The sequence below is a fragment of the Octopus bimaculoides genome, chromosome 3 (assembly GCF_001194135.2).
Source record: "Octopus bimaculoides isolate UCB-OBI-ISO-001 chromosome 3, ASM119413v2, whole genome shotgun sequence".
Lineage (NCBI taxonomy): Eukaryota > Metazoa > Mollusca > Cephalopoda > Octopoda > Octopodidae > Octopus > Octopus bimaculoides.
The window spans coordinates 167,781,482-167,802,822 of NC_068983.1; the positions used below are offsets into that span (position 1 = coordinate 167,781,482).

General features: G+C 37.9%; 1 protein-coding gene across 6 annotated transcripts in view; it reads left to right on the forward strand.

Moving 5' to 3' along the window:
• Positions 1-21,341, forward strand: part of LOC106883525 (kielin/chordin-like protein) — a 134,575-nt gene that overhangs the window by 74,427 nt on the left and 38,807 nt on the right. For 4 of the 6 annotated variants that reach the window (XR_008263765.1, XM_052966684.1, XM_052966685.1 and 1 more), the window contains 10 exons: positions 1,421-1,635; positions 3,282-3,467; positions 4,393-4,575; positions 4,890-5,066; positions 7,302-7,506; positions 9,985-10,667; positions 11,899-12,099; positions 12,636-13,043; positions 17,975-18,148; positions 21,044-21,137. Coding sequence is in view for 4 of the 6 variants with exons in the window: in XM_052966684.1 (XP_052822644.1) it covers positions 1,421-1,635; positions 3,282-3,467; positions 4,393-4,575; positions 4,890-5,066; positions 7,302-7,506; positions 9,985-10,667; positions 11,899-12,099; positions 12,636-13,043; positions 17,975-18,148; positions 21,044-21,137 (2,526 nt within the window). In the remaining 2 variants the exon portion in view is untranslated. Of the gene's footprint in view, positions 1-1,420; positions 1,636-3,281; positions 3,468-4,392; positions 4,576-4,889; positions 5,067-7,301; positions 7,507-9,984; positions 10,668-11,898; positions 12,100-12,635; positions 13,044-17,974; positions 18,149-21,032; positions 21,138-21,341 lie in introns of all 6 variants that reach the window. The other 2 variants (XR_008263766.1, XM_052966686.1) reach the window with 2 other exon arrangements.

The window sequence follows — 21,341 nt, forward strand, 5'->3', positions numbered from 1 at the left end:
TATATATATATATATATATATATATATATATATATATGATCGGGGAGGTGTAATGGCCCAGTGGTTCTGTTGTACCTGTGTTTCAAAAGGCCAGCCTTGTCACACTCTGTGTCACATTGAATCTCCTTGACCACTACGTTAAGGGTACATGTGTCTGTGGAGTGTTCAGTCACTTGCATGCTAATTTCACAAGCAGGCTATTCCGTTGATCAGATCAACTGGAACCCTTGTTGTTGCAACCGACGGAGTGCCATGATATGTATGATTGCAGCATGAAAGACACATGTTAGCCATTGAGAAACACACAAAGTCTGTTGATAAATGTTTCAGTGAAGTTAACAGTTTTTGTGTATTTCTGAATGGCCAATTTGTGCCTTCCATCCTGTAATTGTTTAAGCTTCAGCACAAAGTCTCAGTCCAAGCCACTTATCTGACAATGATACCTCAGTTTGATATATATATACATATATACAATAGACTATACTGTACTGTACTGCTGGACTCTCCTGTTGTAGACAACAATTGAGAGTTCCACACCTTCTTGTTGAACAACCTGCACAGATAATTTTGCTTAGTGATCAAATGTTTGTGCTGTCTATTAGGTAGGTGCACTGGTAAAATCAATACTATAACTGTTCAGAAAATAGATTCCATCATATTTATTATATTCATATAGACTTGGGCATGCTGTCGAAATACTTGCTTAAGAAATTGTTCTCTTCATAGTCAGTATGTGTGAGAACACATCAGTTAGCTATGAATGATGTGATCAGACTGTAGGCTGTATGCATCACAAACTATGGATATCATAACCACTAATAATACCAAACCATTTCTGCAGCATGTTTTTCCACGTCTGAGTGGACACAACAATGTTAAATATGATTTTATATGACTCTATAGTCATCCTTATTACCATCATTTAATGTCTGATGTGGGTTCAAGGACTACATCACGTTCCAGTGTCTGTTTTGGCATGGTTTCTATGACCAGATGCCTTTCCTAATGCCAACCACATCACAGAGTGGATTGGATGCTTTTTGTTTTTCATGCCTACCAGTATATTGCTGAGGTTGTGATGCAGCTTTGCAAGGCTAGAAAACCAAGGGATTTGTGTGAAGAGACAAGAGAGATGGGGGTGAGCAGGTTCCTCTTGTTGTTGTAGAGGAGCTAAACAGACACATTTAGAATAGAGTGAGAATGATCAGTAGCCACTGCAAGTCCAGGTATGAGGTGAGAACTAGGAGTGTGGGTGGGTGGGTGAGTGTTTGTAAGAGCGTATGGGGTGAGAGATGCAGGGTGGGGGAGGTAGACAACAATTGTATTATAGTGTAAAAAAATAAAAAGAAGTCAGTTATTCTATTTCTATTTGTTTCTGTCAATGTTACCAATCTGTAGCCCTGTTATTATTTCTTGAAAGGTATTGTGCTCTGCAGGGAGAAGCAATGTACCAAACTGGAGTGTCCACGTAGCAGAAATATCACAGGACAGTGCTGTCCCCAGTGTGAACCCTTCTGCGAATTCAAAGGTACAGTATTCAGTGAAGGAGAAACAGTTAAAGACTCCACCGATCCTTGTTTACAGTGCAGTTGTCAAGTGAAAGAAGAAATTAATTCTGTGGGAGAACATCATTTAGTAAGTTATATAACTTCTATTCTTCAAATATACCCCTTAAAACTAACACCTGAGGATCTTGTCATTCTGTTAGAAGAAATGATTTTGTCCGTACCCTGCAGATTAGAAAATTGTTGATGTAACTATTTGCACTGCTATGGCATTCTGCTGTTATTATTATTAGTCCAACCCATGCTAGCATGGAAAGCGGACGTTAAACGATGATGATGACTTCTATTATTGTATACATATACACACGCAGCTATAAGGTTGAGCTATATATATTTTTATATATTAATTACATCATTGTCATTTAACTTGTCTTCCATGCTGGTATGGGTTGGATGGTTAATCAGGATCCAATGAACCAGAGGAGTGTGTTGAGCTCCAATGACTGTTTTCACATAGTTTTTATGGTTTGATGCTCTCCCTAATGCTAACCCCTTTATAGAATATACTGGATACTTTTTTGGGAGGCATCAGTACTAATGAAGATCACCTGACAATTTGCAAGATGAAAAGCCTAAGCAGGGCTCTATAACTTCAGGTGAATAGAAGAGACAGCTGATTGGACAGGCTCTGATCAAAAGCATTCTAGTTGTAACCACCCTGGTTTTTTCCTATGTGCAGTGAAACCAGGACAACATTGGCCAATGTTTTTTTCTTTTTTTTTTTGTAAGACTAGTGTGATTTGAAGGAATATTGGTTGCTATTTTTAGAACATGGAGGAATCATGTAGGGATTTTCTCATGGGCTTACCAAGCATAGTTCAGTGTAAAATTTACTTCCAAGGAGCTAAATTAATTAAAAATGTTACTTCACTCTTCACACTGTCCAGAATTGCCTTATCACTGTTTCCAAAGCAAGCCTTTAGGTTTTTGACAAAAGATTAATGCTCCTTCAAAACCTTTAAAAATTCTTTATATTGACTCTCAGTTTTAAGATAGGTGTAATATCTAACCATTCCCATAGAAAATTCACCAATGGGTTTAAACACTGTTAATTATGGCATTCATAAATTCAGAATTCATCAGAAAAGCAGTCACCACCTTCTCAAAGTTGACTCAAAACATGTAGGTAAAACAAGAAACATTCACATGCATTTGTTCCATGAATATATTATTATATGGAAACTGGTTTGAAGATAAGAAAAAAAAAAAGAAAAAAAAATCTCAATTTTTGTCTTTTAAACTGATTTGTGATTAATTCTTAGCCACCATTATTTGAACAGATTGACCAATTCAAAGACCTTTTTCCATAGCTTACATCTAAAAACACATACACTAAGATAACCTGACCTATTTCACTTTGGAATGTTTTGTGTTGTATGATCAGGTCTTCACTGGTTTTTATCATTTTGTTCTGTTTAATCATTTTGTTTGTGATAGTTTGATGTGCCCTGTCTTGGTGACAATTCATCATTGTTGTCACTATCGTCATAATGCCTTCTTTTTTCCTTCATGCTTCCATAGAACAGAGTTTTCTATGACTTGATACCCTTCCTGTTGGCAAATCCCCACTTGTTTCCAAGTGAGGTAATAATCTCCCAGTCTATAAAATAATAACCAGCTTCACACACACACACACACACACACACACACACGCACGCGCATTAGATTGATCCAAATTTACGTTTCCTCATATTAACACTTTTCCTCTTTGCTCAGGTCCCCAGCATACAATGTTTGTACATAAAAGACCAGTGCAAACCTACCGAATGTAGTCACCCTGCAAGGATGCCAGATCAATGTTGTCCTGTCTGTGAAAATTGTTATTATTTAAGGAGGATCTTTTACAATAATCAAAGCTTTACATTACCTGATGGTGACCCTTGCAAAGTGTGTACATGTAAGGTAAGTGTCATTTCTTCCAAATATACAGTTCTGTAATGATTATAATAATAACAAGAGCACTCAGAGAGTGCAAGCCTCCACCAAGGCAACACCAACATCCTCTCAACGATTAGCCAGAGATGATTTTTAAAGTGAGAATATCTGAAATAAACTCAACTGCTCTCACAAACAAGAATACTAAAAATGCACCCAACCACTCTCAAAACTTAAGTAAAAAAAACAGGAAAAATAATCCAGAATTCTTGTCTGGTACTGGATCTCTTTTAACTCCTTTACTTGTTTCAGTCATTTAACTGTGGCCATGCTGGAGCACGGCCTTTAGTCAAGCAAATTGACCCCAGGACTTATTCTTTGTAAGCCTAGTACGTATTCTATCGGTCGCTTTTGCTGAACCACTAGGTTACGGGGATGTAAACACACCAGCATCGGTTGTCAAGCAATGGTGGGGGGGACAAACACAGACATACAAACACACACACACACACTCACACATATACATGTATACGATGGGCTTCTTTCAGTTTCTGCCTACCAAATTCACTCACAAGGCTTTGGTCGGCCTGAGGCTATAGTAGAAGACACTTGCCCAAGGTTCCACGCAGTGGGACTGAACCCGGAACCATCTGGGAAGTAAGATTAAATTTGTAGCCTAGTTTAATATCGTATCACCACCTGGCCTGAGGGTGTCTTTAGCAGTCCACTTTGTTGCAAGCATTCAGGCCAGATATCTGGTTTGAGGATAACTTACTCTCTTCCTCCCTTCCAGTCGTGGAGGCCCTGCAAAAAGATCATAGGTGTTGCTTTCCCTCCAGTGACTGAAATAAAAAAGCTAAAAATTCTGTAAAAACTTTTTTATTTAAAATTTTTTTTTAAAGTTGATAAAACAGTGTTTAACTTATTTCATGTTTTGTTTTGTTTCTTGAAGGATGGAAAAGTTTCATGTAAAAGAACGCAATGTCCATTTTTGAATTGTTCAAACCCTATGCAACTTCCAAACCAGTGTTGTCCAGTCTGTGAAAGTGGTTGTCATTCGGAAAGAGGTTCTTATTATTTAGAAGGACAAAACTTCGATGATCCAGAAGATGACTGTCGCACATGCATGTGTTTAGTAAGAAATTTCCTTCTTTACTTTTTTATGATTTCACTTGACAAACAAATTCAGTTAGATTTCTTTTGGTAAACTCTAAACCTACTCATTCACTGGAAATTATAACTGTAGATTCTTTTAATGAATTATTGATCAGTAGTAGACTTTACTGATTTTGATTTCACTTTATGAAATGATATCAAATAGTTAAAAATATTTAGTAATACTAATTTGATGACAAAAGTCAGTAGACTTTGTATTATAAAAAAATTGCTTACATTTTGTAAAACTAAAATTATATAAAAAAAAAAAAAAATTTGACATTTTTCTTGTAGAACAGACAGATTGTTTGTAGAGTTAAAGAATGCCCTCCAATCTCATGTTCTCACCCAGCTCGAGAAACTAACCGCTGCTGTCCAACTTGTGATTTTTGTGAATATGACCGGAGAATCTTCAGAGACAAGCAAAGATTTTTTGATCCTCGACTTCCAACAAGAACATGTGAATGCTTGGTAAGTCCAACACTTTCATTATTGTATTTCTTTTGAAACTCCCTTTGGTTTTATTAATTTTGAAAATACTGAAGACTTTAGTAAAATAACTTCTGGTCTTTATTAAACTGTTTGGAACATAAATTAACTTGAAATTTTCATTTAAATTACTTTGAAAGATTTGTATCATAGAATCAAGTGTGATGTTAGGCAGGTGTAAATGTGCACCTGTTTTTCATTTTTTTCTGGAAATCACGTTTCTAGACCCAACCTTTTTCCTAATCCCCACCATAATAAGATCTCATTGTCATTTGGCTATTGCTTAATGCTACCTTATATCTTCTTATTACAATCTTTGCCCACCTTCCTGTTGATGCTTCAGAAAAATGCTCTTCAACTTCTATCTTTAAACCATATTTATCTCTGGATTTCTTTTGTTTTTTTTTTCTGCAAACAAATCTCTGCTTTTTACTTTCAAACATATAACCTGGTTGCTGTTTCATCAGTGTTTTGCTGTTCACTTTTCCATGCTCGCATGAATCACATAAAATTTGTTGTGGCAGATTTCCTATTACCAGGTGCCTTTCCTGTTGCCTTACCAACGCTAATCTCTTTCCAAGGAAGGTAATATTTCACTCCAGACATCATTTTCTTGGAAGATTGAAAATGAATGATACCACTTACCTGATGCTGATGCTCATTTACAACTATCACCTGATATCAATACAATGAGGCACTAACGCACACACACACACACACACACACACACACACACACACACACACACACACACGATGAGATTCTTTTGGCTTTTGTCTACCAAATCCATTCACAAGGCTTTAATCGACCCAGAGCTATAGCAGAAAACATTTTCTCAAGGTGCCATGCAGTGAGACTGAACCTAGAATCTTGTGATTGGTAGGCAAGATTTTTAACCACACAGCCATGCCTGCGCAGTTGCTCTGAATCATAAATTTTCACTTCATTCTTCACATATTATTTCATGTTTTCATTAAATGTTCATCCCTCTTTACTGAGCTTATCTAAAATTATTCTTTCATTTCAATTTTCATTTCTAAGCAAAAAAAAAAAGAAAATAAGTGCAAGTTAACTTCCATTGGAATATAATTTATTTAATAATAATGATGATGGTTTCTCCCTTCCATGACAGTGTATGTAGGTTCAGCTTTTTCTGAACGACCTGTACAAAGGATTTGCTTATAGTGATGTATGTCATCACTCCCTCCACCTGATTGGCATTACCTGAACAGGTGCATGATGTACCACACGTCAGGTGTTAAGGTGACTACAGAGCAATGTGAGATGAAATGTTTTCCTCACAAACACACCACCCAGTCTAGGAATTGAAACCATGATCTTGCGATTGTGAGTGTAACACCCAAACCACTAGGCCATGCATCCTCATAATAATAATAATAATTGCCCTGATGCAAGTACCAGGCAGTGGCTCTCATGGCTTCTCAACTGATTGGAAGTGTTATCATGTACATTGTTTTGTCTTGGTATAAAAGATGGGCTACAGCAAATATTCTGCTCAATACCACAGATTTACTTATCAATTGAGCATGACAATATGTGCATCTCTGATCAGGAGCAGAAGTAGTGGGGAAGCATCATAGTCATGTGTTGAGAGGAGTTCTTTGGGGATTGAATAATTCACCTCTGGAAACACAGGTGTTTTGTTCAACATCCTTAAACAAACCTTATTCAGGGACCTTTTGAGTGGGATGGGCTACTCAACCTAAAGAAAATTCTAACTGGGCCCCACCTGCAAGGTCATGCGCTGTTTATATTGATATGAGATCATCATGTTGCGCACATGTCGTTGTGATTGCATGTGCCTGGTGTAGCCTTATCAGACGGGTAGTCATGATGGGTACATTGGGCTTCGTATAATTGTACCCCAGTGTCATTTTGATGGCATGTGCTACTTTATCACTCAATAATAATAATAATAATAATAAAAAGAGCATGAAACAAGTGAAATAAATAATTAAAAGTAAGAAGTAACTTTTTAGAATTAATTTTTGTGTAATGTCAAAAATAAACAATTTGAATATATTTAGATCAGAGCTTTTCATCAAAACATCATGGTAATTTATGTTCCAAACACAAGCTTCATAATGATGAAGTTAATTTTCTAAATTCTTCCCAATTTTCAAAATTGAAACAAAGGTTGTATATTTCAACAAAAATATGATTATTAAAGAGAGAAACATTTTTTTAAAATTTCAGGCTGGTTCAGTTGTATGTGATGCAGATGGTTCAACTTGTTCATATGACGGAAAAACTTACAAAGAAGCAGAGGTTTTCTCAAGCCATAACAAATGTGAAGAATGTATCTGTCAAAATTCAAAAGTCACCTGTCAATCAGTCTCTTGTCCTGATTTGCAATGTCAACATCCTGCAAACACTGATGGTTGCTGTCCTTCTTGTTATAGTAAGTGGTTTTCTTCTGCGTTACCAGTGCTTGCCAACATGTTTATCTTTTTATTTGGTGGGTGATGTAGAAACTAGGGATTGACGAATGGTTAATAAGGGCTGTACAGGCCCTATATAGAGATGCCATTAGTAAGGTTAGGGTTGGCAATGAGTATTGTGAAGAATTCCAGGTAGAAGTAGGGGGTCTACCAAGGATCAGTCCTGAGCCCCCTCTTATTCATCATAGTCCTCCAGGCAATAACAGAGGGATTCAAGACAGGTTGGAGCATACTGGTTTCATTTCTTTCAAGTCTTTGCATATCCTCAGTAGTCACAGCCCATGTCTCACTGCCATATAGCATAGGTGTCTGTAAATGGGCATGATACAATCTGCCTTTCAGTCTGATGGAGAGGCCCTTCATTACTAACAGAGGTAGTAGCTCTCTGAACTTCACCTGGCCTATTCTTATTCTAGCAGCTATGCTTTCAGAACAACCTCCCCCACTACTAACTTGGTCCCTAAGTAATGGAAGCTATCTACTACTTCTAGGGATCTCCCCCTGGCATATGAGAGTCTATTTTTTATGTATTCCTGGTGTTTAATGAATCCACACATCTGCCACATGTAAAGATTACCCTCTCCTTTAGTTGCTCTGTTCTATTGCTGCACCTCTTATGTGTCCATAGCTTGCACTGGATACATCTTATGGAGTTTGTCCCAACACCTTTTCTACATATTGAGCAGGGCCATCTCCCTGGAGGGATCTGCAATTTGTTGTTTTCTTACTTATCAATACTTTGGCCTGTACTAAATTAACTCTAAGGCCCTTTGATTACAGTCTGTGCTTCCATACCTGAAATTTCTTCTCTAGTTCTGGTAGTGATTCAGCAGTGAGAACAAGGCCATCTGCATAGAGAACCTCCCAAGGGCAGGTAATCTTATATTCCTCAGTTATAGCTTGGAGGACTATGATGAATAAGTGGGAGCTAAGAACTGAACCCTGGTGGATTCCTACTTGTACACTAAACTCCTTGCTATATTCATTGGTGACTCTCATCTTACTAACAGCCTCCCTATACATGGCTTGGACAGCTCCCACTAATCACTGATCTATCCCTTGTTTCTGCCCACCAAATAAGAGAGCAGGGCACCATGCCAAAGGCTTTCTCCATGTCAACAAAAGCCTGAAAAGGGGGGTTTTTTTGCCCAAGTATTTCTCCTGCAGTTGCCTCATCAGGAAGATAGCATCAGTGGTGCTTCTCCCTGGCACAAATCCAAACTGCATCTCATCTGTGCTAACTCTCTTCTTAATTAATTGAGCAGACATAAAACAATGATGATGATGATGTCTGTTTTTTAATGTAACTTCTTGTTTCAAAGAGCTGCAAGTTAAAACAAAATGTTTAATAATATGGAGTACAAATTTAGATGATTGAACTTACAGCCCTTGTGTATGCATAAATGTGTGTGTGTGTGTGTGTGTGTGTGTGTGTGTGTGCATATGTATCATCATTGTCCACCTTCCATTCTGGCATGGACAGTTTGACTGTGTTTAATGAATCCTGCTCCAATGTCTCAGTCTTGGCATTATTTTTATGTCTTAGATGCCATTCCTGATGTCAACTACTTTACATCCAAAGTATTGGATGCTTTTTCTTTTGTGACACCAGCACTAGGGAGGTGGCCTTGTAAACAGGAAAACTAAAGAACTGACTTACTGAAACAAGGAGAAAGAGAGAGGGGGGAAGGAGGTAGGGAGAGAGGGGGAGGGGGAAGGGGATGATTCTAGGTGAGTTGATGAAGTATAATGAGAGGAAGAGATTTGTTGTGATAGTGGAGGAGGAGGCAGGATAAAAGAGTGAGTGGGTGGGTGAGGTGTAGATCCATCACTCTCATGTTAAAAAGGTAAATAAAGATTGAGAGTGAGGAAGGGGCTGTGAGCTAGGAGAAAGGGATTAGAGCATGGATGATCTGGTGAGGTGGGGGAGTGACATTCCTGGTTAAGGAAGAGTTGAGAGTATTGTTGGAGTGTGTGTGTGTGAGACCCAGGAAGACATGGGATGAAATACTGAAGAACAACCTCAGTATACCAAACCTTTCAGGCGAGATGACAAAGGACTGGGATGTCTGGCACCTTGCTGTAGTCAAGAAGACCTGCACTTCACAGCACTGGTCCCTTTGGTGGTGTAAAGCACCTGTGTGGCACCATGTAAAATCACCCATGTGGTGCCACATAAATGTGCCTATACGGCGCTATGTAAAAGTGTTCATGCAATGCCACAGAAGAAGCACCCAGTCCACACTCTGTAAAATGGTTGGCACTAGGAAGGGCATCCAGCTTTAGAAACCATGCCTTATCGGAATGGAGTCTGGTGCAGCTTCCCAACTTTACCAGCTCCTGTCAAACCATCCAACTCATGCCAGCTTGGGCAATGGATGTTAAATGATGATGATGATAAGAAATATTATTTATGCTTTGTTCACTTTGTTTTACAGATTGCACATTCTCTGGAAACAACTTCCAAAATAAAGAAGTCTTTCAGGACCCACAAGACACTTGCAGCACTTGCCAATGTCAAGAGGGCACAGTTGTATGTAATAAAAAATTCTGTCCAACTTTGCACTGCACTCATCCCAACCAAGAGCCTGGAGAATGCTGTCAGTCTTGCCAGAATTGCAACTACCTTTCACAGACCTATGGGGATAGCAAAGTATTTGCCAACCCAGAGAATCCCTGTGAAACTTGTCACTGTGAGAAAGGATCAGTGAGATGTCAGACAAGTCAGTGTCCCCCAGTTTCATGCACTCATCCTTCAAAACAAAATACTTGTTGTCCTAAATGTGCTGGTTGTAATTTTGATGGTCATGAGATTCAGGATCGGCAAATGTTTGCCCATCCGGCTGACGAGTGTCAAATTTGTGAATGTATTGAAGGCAGAGTGAGATGTACTCAGAAAGAATGTCAGCCAGTCACCTGTAATAACCCAGTTATTAATTCTTGCTGTCCAGTTTGTACTGACTGTCTTTATGAAGGTAGAACTTTAAAGAACCAACAGAGGTTTGCTCACGAAACCGACAGTTGTCAAATATGCCAATGTCTTGATGGAAATATTCACTGCACCGTTGAGAAATGTCCTGAGGTCGAATGTACTCATCCTGCTAAGAAACACTGTTGCAAGGTATTTTGTTTTAAGGAATTTTAATCTGTATTTTCTAAAAAACATTTCATTTACTGTAAAGTAGATTCTACACAGTTTGTTTAACACTTTTGTTACTACATTTCTGATGGAATACACTACATTTATTTCAATTGATTTTGAAAATAATGATGTCGTCATTATTTACCTTTTTGTTGCCAAATTTTTAATGAAAAGCACTGTCTTTGTTCCAGTTAATTTTAAAAATAACGAAAAATGTCGTAAAATAACTGTGTCATTATTTATCGGGTGTTTGAAACATTAATTAACATGAAATTTTGTTGGAAACTTTTAATTTAGATCACTTAAAAACAAGAAGCTTGTAATATAGAACCAGGTGTGGTTTCAGGTGGGTTGGTATCAAAAGGATAAATTGGTAGAATGTCGCAAATAGCTCTTTAAATTAATTACTTTCTTTGAAATGGAAGTTGTATGTTGAATGGCCTAAACCTTAGACTAGTATGCTGTGCTATAATTATGATTTGGTTGCGAGTAAAACACAATTCATACATTATGCAACATATTCAAATTGATTTGTCGAATATATTTGCATATTCAGCTCCCTACATTTATATGTTTGAGGTTGCTTCCCTGCTTAAACCTGGCTGGAGAAGTTTTCAGTTATCATGTCCGTTGTTAGCTGTCAGGATACTGTATTCTTCAAAAATTCTATACTTCCCAAAATTCACCAACACTATTCCTGATGTGCCCATCTACCCTTTCCTCTTTATGGCTCTTTAACTGTTCCCTTTGCCATCCATTTAAACCCAGCCCAGAATTTTGTTCCACATACAACTTCAGTGGCTCTCCAAAACTGACTGTGCAGAGTCTTCTCTTCAATCTGTCCAACATGCTCTCTTTGAATTTCATTCTTGTCCTTTTCTCCTATTCCACACTTGATCAACTGTTCCTTATTCACTGTCTTACATAATTTCTCTGTGCTGTCTGTAAATATTCTACTAGGTTTTTTCTTTCCATCTGTACACACTCTCCCACAGCAATTAAGCCTCTTCCACCCTGGTCATTCTTCAGGTACAGCCAGTTGATATCACCTTTCAGATGGTGGACTCCATACATTGTCAACAGCTTTCTAGTTTTTCTGTCAAGTTTCTGTGTCGTTTTTGGTCCAGTCTACAATTCCAACTCCATATCTGATTCACGGGTACTGCTTTTGCATTTATTGCTTCTATTCTTTTTATTATTATTATTACAGGAATGCCACGACTGTTCATATAATGGAACTGAATATGGTAACAACATGGTCTTCCGAGATCCAATCAACCTGTGTCAGAGATGTATCTGTATAGATGGAAACATCAATTGTCAGGAAAGGCAATGTCCACAAGTTCAGTGTCAGAACCCGAATATTATTGACTGCTGTCCTGTTTGTGAAGATTGTGTCTATAATAATCAGGTACTTTGTGTTTTTGATGTGCGTTGAAGTATAACAATATGATCAATATATTTGATAGTTCTATTTAATGTGGTTTTTAACATTATTACAAACATTACCAACCCATCCTTCTCAATCTTTGCTTATAACTATCAAGTGATATGAAGGGGACACACACACACACACACACACACACACACAAAAGCATATATGGTAGGTTTGTTTCAGTTTCTGCCTATTAAATCCACTTACAAGGCTTTGATTGGCCCAGGGCTATAGTAGAAGACACTTGCCCAAAGTGCAGTGGGACCAAACTCCTCAAAACCATGTGATGGGAAGTGAAACTATCCAACTCATGCTAAACTGGAAAAAAAGTAAAAATGGAAAGGATATATATTTATGAATATTTAATCATGTATACCACTATTATGTATGTGCACTTAGATACAGTATATAAACGTGTGTATGTGTGTGAATATTGGTATATAGAAATACTCACGTACATACACCCAAACAGACACACCATACATTCTAATTGTCATGTCATGCTTCTTCAGGTCATTCAAAATGGCAGAACTATCCAGCACAAAGACGACGGATGCCAGCTGTGTGTCTGCCAATCAGGTGATCTCCGTTGTACCGGAAAGGGTTGCAAGGAAGTGACTTGCTCTCATCCTGTGTCTCGAAACTGCTGTCAGGAATGCTCTGACTGTAAATGGAATGCAACATATGTTGTCAGCAATGGTGGTCAAGTTTTGGATGAAGTACAATGTAAAATCTGTGAATGCCATAATGGTGATTTGTATTGCGTTGCAAAGGACTGCCCTGCCACAAGATGTTCACATCCAGTCAAAAAGAAATGTTGTTCTGTGTGTGATGACTGCTTTGTAAATGGTGAGATAATACCAAATGGAAAACAACAACAAATTGGAGATGATAATCCATGTCGTGTTTGCAAATGTCAGGTAGGACAGCTTTTATTTTGAAGCCCTTTCATTAAAATCTTCTCTGCTTTCTTGCAGTGGCCTTGGTTTGTCATTTCTAAAATCTGAATCTGTTTGAATTTCTGTGATATTTGAGTTTGGAGTCAAATAGTTCTCTTATAGAACAGCAGCACCATCAATGTTTCCATTTGTTTTCTTTCACCACTATTCTTGTCTTTTCTTTACAATTTTCTTGTCAATTCTTTTTAAACCTCAAATTAATTGAAACAAACATTTTAGTTTTATGTTTTTCTCTTCCATCTTATTACATATTCAGTAGACATTACAGCTAGTTTGACGCAAATCTAAATATGGCTCTTCCATTAAAGCCAACCAAGATTCTCATTAACAATTTTACATTTTTTCAACAGAAGATTATTGAATTTTGGTACCAGTCTATGGTTACTACTTTTAATCTTCCTCTAAAGGAGTTTTGAGCTGATAACCTTTAGAAATATTATAATAATCTAACAATTGAAAGATATCTAGTTCAACCTAGCTAGGCCTCATCAGCTTCTCTGTTGTTAATTATGTGTATATTTTGGTAGACTACCTATCATCATCCTCATCATCATTGTTTAACATCCGTTTTCCATGCTGGCATGGGTTGGATGGTTCGACTGGGGTCTGGGAAGCTAGAAGGTTGCACCAGGCCCCAATCTGATCTGGCAGTGTTTCTACAGCTGGATGCCCTTCCTTATGCTAACCACTCTGAAAGTGTAGTGGGTGCTTTTTTATGTGCCACTGGCAGAGGGGCCAGAGGGGGCTGGTATCAACTACAATTGGATAGTGGTCTTTACGTGCCACCGGCATGGAAGCCAGTCGAAGCGACTCTGGCATCGGCCACGTTTGGATGGTGCTTTTTACGTGCCACCGGCACAGGGCTCACAACTACAATTTCCATTTGATTTGATTTTGATATTGCTGATGTTGATGTACTTGACTCAATAGGTCTCCTCAAGCATGGCATGTCGCTCCACGATTCAAGGTACTTTTGAATGGGCTGGTTATGCGACACTGGTGGAGGTTACAGCTGTGGAACTCACTTTATTTGCCTGGTTTTCTCAGTCACAGCATATCTCCAGAGGTCTCGGTCTTTCATCGTTGCCTCTGTGAGGCCCAATATTTGGAGGTCATGTTTGACCACCTCATCCCATGTCTTCCTGGGTCTACCTCTACCCCGGATTCCTTCAACTGTTTGGGAGTGGCACTTCTTCACACATCTCTCCTCATCCATCCGTAGTACACGACCATACCAACACAAACGTTTCTCTTGCACACCACTTCCTATGCTTCCAATTCTCTCCAACATTTCTCTCAGGGCACTTACACTCTGTCATGTGTGCACACTGACATTACACATCCAGCGGATCATGCTAGCTTCATTTCTTTCGAGCCTACGTATGTCTTCAGCAGTCACGGCCCATGTTTCACTGCCGCGAAGCATGACAGTTTGCACGCATGCATCATACAATCTGCCTTTCACTCTGAATAAAACATGTAGCTGTATAGCAAATATAAATTATAACTGAGAAGAAGCTTCAGAAACGTTTACATCAGGTTAAAACAATGAAGTATTACAACTTCAATTATATTGTAGTTGTATGTTTAAAATGTTTGGTTTGTGACTCCTCGGAAAGAAGACCATGGAAGCTAAATAACTCAGCCAACAGATAAGAATTTAGAGACTTATTAATGGAAGCTTCTGACAAAAGAGAGGAAGAGTTGGGTACAAATAGCTTAGAGGACAGTTGGAAGTTCCTGCGGGACAATCTACTGGAACTATGGATGAAATCTGTGGTTGGTGCAGAGTCCCAGCTAGACCAAGGATGACATGGTAGTGGAGCAAGGAGGTTGATAGTGCTATAAAAGCAAAATGACAGTCCTGGAAAGACTGGAAAAATGGTGGAAGCATAGAATTATATCAGGTAGCCAGAACGGCAGCTAGGCGTCAGGTGTACATAGCAAAAGAAGTAGCTGAAGGTAAGAGATTTGCAAATGTTCTTCAGTGTGAGGATCAGAGGTATAAAATAGACAGGCAAATTTCTATATTAGTTTACATGCAAAATACACACACACACACATACACACACCTTTTAAGTCACAATAATTTTCATATAACATTCACCAATCAATTGTTATTTCTTTATTCCTTGCACAAGTAGTTTCATTGAGACCTATGAAGGTTGTAAAAATGCTTGTATTTCATAAGACTGTTGATTCTGTTTACCTCTGGTATAGCCTTCATGAGCACTTGGTTATTATATCAAATCTGGGATTACTTTATCTTCACACTTTCTGCATGTTATCACCACTCACTCGATAATCTTCAAACAACATCACACACAGTATGCATGTTATATGCAGAAATCACTTGATATATATATGTCACCCATTTTCTTCTTTAAGATATTCAAGATTTGCTTCTTCAAGAAATTCAAAAATATTTCCTATTTCCACATTTTTCTACCTTGGAATTGATGAATAGATACAAGTAAACAACCTCTTATCCCAAACACTTGGCACCAGGCATATTCCAGTCTTCTGACTTTTTCAGATTTTGGAGATAGCCTTGCAGTATATTAATAAGGTATATCCAAGGGCAGCATTTCAGGCCCCTTGGCAAATTAATGCACTGCTCTCTATAGCATTTATTTATTGACAGCAAACCACAACATGCATAGGTCAGAATTGGGCCCATAGACCTGTCGGGCGCCTGGGCAACTGCCCAATGTGCCCATCCTTTAAGATGACCCTAGTATATCCTTGATTATTAGTCATGGTTCCCAGGAAATAGCTTAGGTCAACATTCTAACTTTTAAAAGAAAACTCTGATTCATATATGTCTTGATCATAGGTTGAACTTTAAGTTTTGTGCCCATTAGTTTACACTTATCAGTGTATTGTTAAGCAGACCCTAGTAGGGCAATTAAATGTTTTTTACCAACTTACTGTAATTATGAGGAAAATATCACTGGTTAGTTTAGGATAATGTAAAACTGCACAAAAAACAAGGACATGTACATATGACATGCCTAGCAAAGGTACTTAAACACAGCTCAGTGAAAGTATCACACAATATTGTTTATTTGCATTATGAATATTCACATTGAGTGAAAATAAATAAAGACTTTAAATGATGTATTGTTGTTTATTTGTATTGAAATAAACTGGTAAAGGATGTGGGATAAAGACTGACCATAAAATTATTAGTGGACTTTTATTTCTCAGTAAAACATTCAGTAAAGTTGGTGCCAAATGTGAGCTTTGGTGTGTAGATGGCCACTGTGAAAAAAATTCAGAATTTTGGATAAGAATTTGTGTATTTGGATTGATAATTTTATTAATAATTATTAACAGTGTAACTTTTAATTAATTGATTTCAGTTCTATTTACATTTAGAACCCAATGCTGCTGTTTAGGTTATGTTTTTTTAAAAACATGTTAGCCATTCAAAACCACACAAAAACTGTCAACTTCACTTAATCATTTATTATTTAGTGTCACATTTTTGTCATACAATCTGCAACCTAATCACTGAATGATTAAATGAAGTCAACAGGTTTTTATATGTTTATGAATGACTAATATGATGTAATTGCTTTAGTTTCAACATATGGTCTCAGCTCAAATCACTGCCATAGAAGTACAATTCTAAAATATTTCAGAGTTTCATTTAAATGCTTGCATTTAAAATTGCTTATATTGCTATTTCTCCTTACACTTGAAGCTCAGACATTATCTTTGAAATGCTAAAGAACAAATGCTTGGGGTTTCAGTTTTGTTACTGTTGTACACAGATCTTTGCTGTAGATCTCAATATGAATCTGGGGCTGGGTGTCTGCACAAATGAGTTTTAATGTAAAATATATTTTTGGTGGCCACCTATCAGATTCAAGTGACAATCAGAATAAGACCAAAACCCAGATTTGATATACAAAAAATGTAGACTTGAGTCTAAGGCTGGTCACTGCTGCAGTTCCTTGATGGGTTTCTTCAGGTCTCATAATAGGACCCGAACTCATCATTGTGAGCTAACAAAAAGATTTTGCTCCTGGCAGTGGTGAACTCTACCTACCATGCCAGATGAACTAAACCTATGTCCTGACCATGTACAAAGGTGGAAATTGAACTACAGATCTTTGTATTTAACTACCTTATCAACATGGCCACCTGTACTAGTTTTGTTTTTTAATTGATGTTTGTTACCTGACAGTGTACATCTATATGGAATTGAACTAGAATGGTTGACTCGGAAGAATTACTTTCTGTTACCAAAACTTTAACCCATATATGCTTTACACAAATTTCTGATAGAGAAATGAAGAGTTAGGAAAAGTTACTCGGTTGATATCATTTTACATTTATATAAATACAGTTTTTTTAGTTTGAATTGTGCTTCTGTCAAACTTTGTCACCATACATCCATAACACAAATATGTTGCTCCTCCTCTCCCTGTTCCTCGTCTTCTTCCCTCTCTTCTGCTTTGTTCTTTTGCTGCACATATGTCTCTACACACTCACACCACTCCCCATATGCTATTACAAATACTTCACTGTGCACACATCAATATTCATACATACTGCAATACACTGCACATGTTATAGCACGCATCATGTCACTACACATACATTCCGAATCCATTTCAAACATTGGCATGAATTGCACACACACAAGTTTTCGTCTCTGCCTAATTAATGGTGTTAATTTTCTCATGCACATTTCTGTATGCAGTTATCACAATGACATTTGCAGCAATTACATTTTTCTATCTGAGTTTGTCTGTTTTTATGCAACAACAATTTTCTTCATTTTTTTCTCCCTTTTCTGTATTGTAAGATATCTGTTGCCATGTTTTGTGTTTTCTTTCAATATTTTGCACTGCACTATGCCACCATGTGTTTCTAAACAGAATGGTTCTTTTGAATGCCACTCAAAATCCTGCCCTCAACTGAGCACTTGCACCAATCCTGTGATCCGTGACTGTTGTCCGGAGTGCTTTAACTGCATGTATGGAGGTCAGGAATGGCTGAATCTTAGTAATTTTACTGATCCTCAAGATATGTGTGGAGAGTGTTTATGTGAGGTTGGTACATTTTAACCTTTCAATATTGTTTTGTTTTATTTTTTTCTTATTTAACCAGTTTGTTATTATATTTCTTTTGAAGTAAATTACTTTCATTTCAAACATTTCTGAATCCTGAAAAAAGAATATAAAGTTTTTCACTTATCTTATATATAATTAATATCCTCTATTCCACTGGAATTTCAATAATAGATTTTAGTGATTTAAAAAGGGTTACACTGGAGTGCTCACCTGTTCCCTCCTCCAAAACCTTTCTTGTTGATTACAGCAGTAAACAATTATTACCTGTGACAGAGGTCACTAGGAGTTGTCTGGATGTGAACTCATTTTCTGACTGAGTCCTGCATCTCATTGACTTGTTACACACATGGAAAAACAAAGGATCTATTCTTTTAGTTTCTCATATATTCACTCAGAAAGACCTTCCAGTTACAACCACCCCAGGTGTGGGTGGTTTGTCTGGTATTTGTTGGAGGTAATCATCTAGGGACCTTTTGAATGCTTCTTTATGTAGGCTGGCACGATGTTGAAGAGAGCAGGGCCAGTTGAGGTGAAATAGTTCTGTTGTAGTGTTGGGATACGAAACAAACCTGATTTGTGTAGTGGATGGATAGCATGGGGGCCAAGCCTTGGATGAATTTTAAAGATGATACCTATATCATTTGGGCAATGATGATGGAATATTTTCCGCATCATACTGATGATATAGCACTCACGGCAACATTGGAGGGAGCAAAGCCTGAGTTTTTTGAGTCGATCCCAATAATCAAGGCTTGTCATGCCTTCTATGTTTTTTGCGATTGATCTCTGGGGAGCTTCAATTTTCATAATATTTTGTACCTTGTGGGGGGACCACAGCAAACAACAGTATTCAAGGTGGGGATGAGCAAAAGTAGAATAATGGTAGGGGCGTCTCAAGACCAGAAAGTCCTGAGGATAGAGGAGTACACCCTGCAAGCCTTTGGTCGACTTTGCTGTTTATGTGAACACTCCAGCTTATTTTGTTGTCAGCAGTAGCACCCAGGCCCCTAGCAGTGCTGGATGCCACAAGGTTTCGCCTGAGGGAAGAGTGCAGGGTTGCTGGAATGCAGTCTCTTTAAAAGAATGGATTAGGTTGAATTTAGTTTGAATTAATTTTGAAAATAAAGAATTTAGTAAAATAGTTTTGTCATTATGAAGCTGATATTTGAAACGAAAGAATTAACTGTTTGATATCTTTGTTATTTATGAAACTAGTGTTTGGAAAATAAACTAACATGACATTTTGATGGCTGGTTTAAATTCAAGTCACTTTAAAAGCAACAAGTTTGTCTCATAAAACCAGTCTCTGGTGGGTTGGTATCAAAATGGCTCAGAGGAGTATTGATATAAGCTCTGCATCTGCTCAGGAAATTTGTCATTTGATAAAAAAAAAAGCATTCTTGTCATAATGGTAACAATCCCCTCCCCCCACCCCCACCCATTTATTTGCTAATTTGTCTACGATGAGTGAGTGTTCTCATTTTAATGGCTCAAGGTGAGAATTTTCAGACACAATTACCCCACTTTTCCTTCACAACCTGCAAACTTATTTTACTGTTGGTCTTAACTCTCATATCCTTTGCATCTTTACAGCCATTCACAGGCAGTCAGGGTTTATACTCTGAGTTCTCCTTATCTTCAAATCTGCCAAGCCCAAACTGCCCACCCAGTCGTACCACTGGTGTAACTGTGGATACATTAGTGCTTTCTCCCAGAGACATACTTTAACAAAAGCTAAAGTATGCTCCCCCCCCCCCAATTTCCCTCTGTTGGGTTCATCCAACTTTTGACAAATCTTGTTTTTGTCTTGTTCGGTTTCTAACGACCCTCCCCACCAGACAAACCATGTTTGTCTGGTGGGGAGGGTTGTTGACGACCGGATTGGGTAACAAGTTGTACCAAACTATGTTATCAGTATTATTTATGAATGATCTGACATAATTTCTCAATGCAATTCTTTTTATCTCTTCTCATATTTTACTTCACTTTGAGCCTGTTGTATACACACACACACTCATATATGTGAGTGTGTGTGTGTGTATGTATGTATTTGCATGTCTGTGTTTGTCTCCCCACCACCACTTCACAACCGATGTTGGTCTGTTTATGTCCCCATAACTTAGTGGTTTAGCAAAAGAGACCGATAGAATAAGTACTAGGCTTACAAAGAATAAGTCCTGGGGTCGATTTGTTCAACTAAAGGTGGTGCTCCAGCATGGCTGCAGTCAGATGACTGAAACAAGTAAAACAAATGAAAAAAAAAGGATAGTACCTGTCCCCATTCTCCCTTATGATTGTTTCTATCTGTTGAGATTATGTTAAATTACTTTGTCATTTTGTTTCACTGATGGAGAGAATTATGTACAATCCTCTTCTTGACTTGGCTTGACTTGCAGAGTTGGTTCATTTCGATACATCTCCATCCATGTTCTCCACTCACTATCCATGGGAAGATTGCTGGCCTGGAGTCTTCAGGCCCCTCCTCCATAGGGTCCTGTCAGAAGCAACCACTCTGTAGCTGGATTGCTAAGCATGACCAATGGAGACTATGGATATTGTCCAATCCAATCATCTCATTCTTAGTCTACCCCTACATCTCATGCCAGTTGGATCAGCTTGAAGAATCCCTCTCATGACTTTTTTCCTTCAACATTCTAATCACATGTCCATGGTACCAAAGCTGTGACCTCTCAATGTTATTACATGACATTATTTTGGCAGCTAGAAGCCTGGTTTGTGTGTGTGAGAAAGAGAGAGAGAGGATGTGTGTACGAGGGAAATGCTCTGCTGCACAAGCTAACTCCATAGTTAGAAGCAAATGTCTAGACAACTATTCTAAACATTTTACTAACAAACTTATTAGTTGTATTGCAGGATGGGAATGTTAGTTGCCACAGGATGTCATGTGCCCAACCTGACTGTGATAACCCAATAAGAGTGGCTGGTCAGTGTTGTCCTGCTTGCCCAGGTAAGAAGTATTCTTAATAAATATGACACAAACTGATTTAAAGGTTTTCATTTTTTTAAAAATAAGGTTATCATTTATTATATTGTTGTATGGTTAAGAAGTTTGCTTCCTAACCACATTGTTTCAGATTCAACCCCACTGTGTGATACATATATATGTGTATATATATATATATATATATATATGCTGTGCGTGAGAAGACAC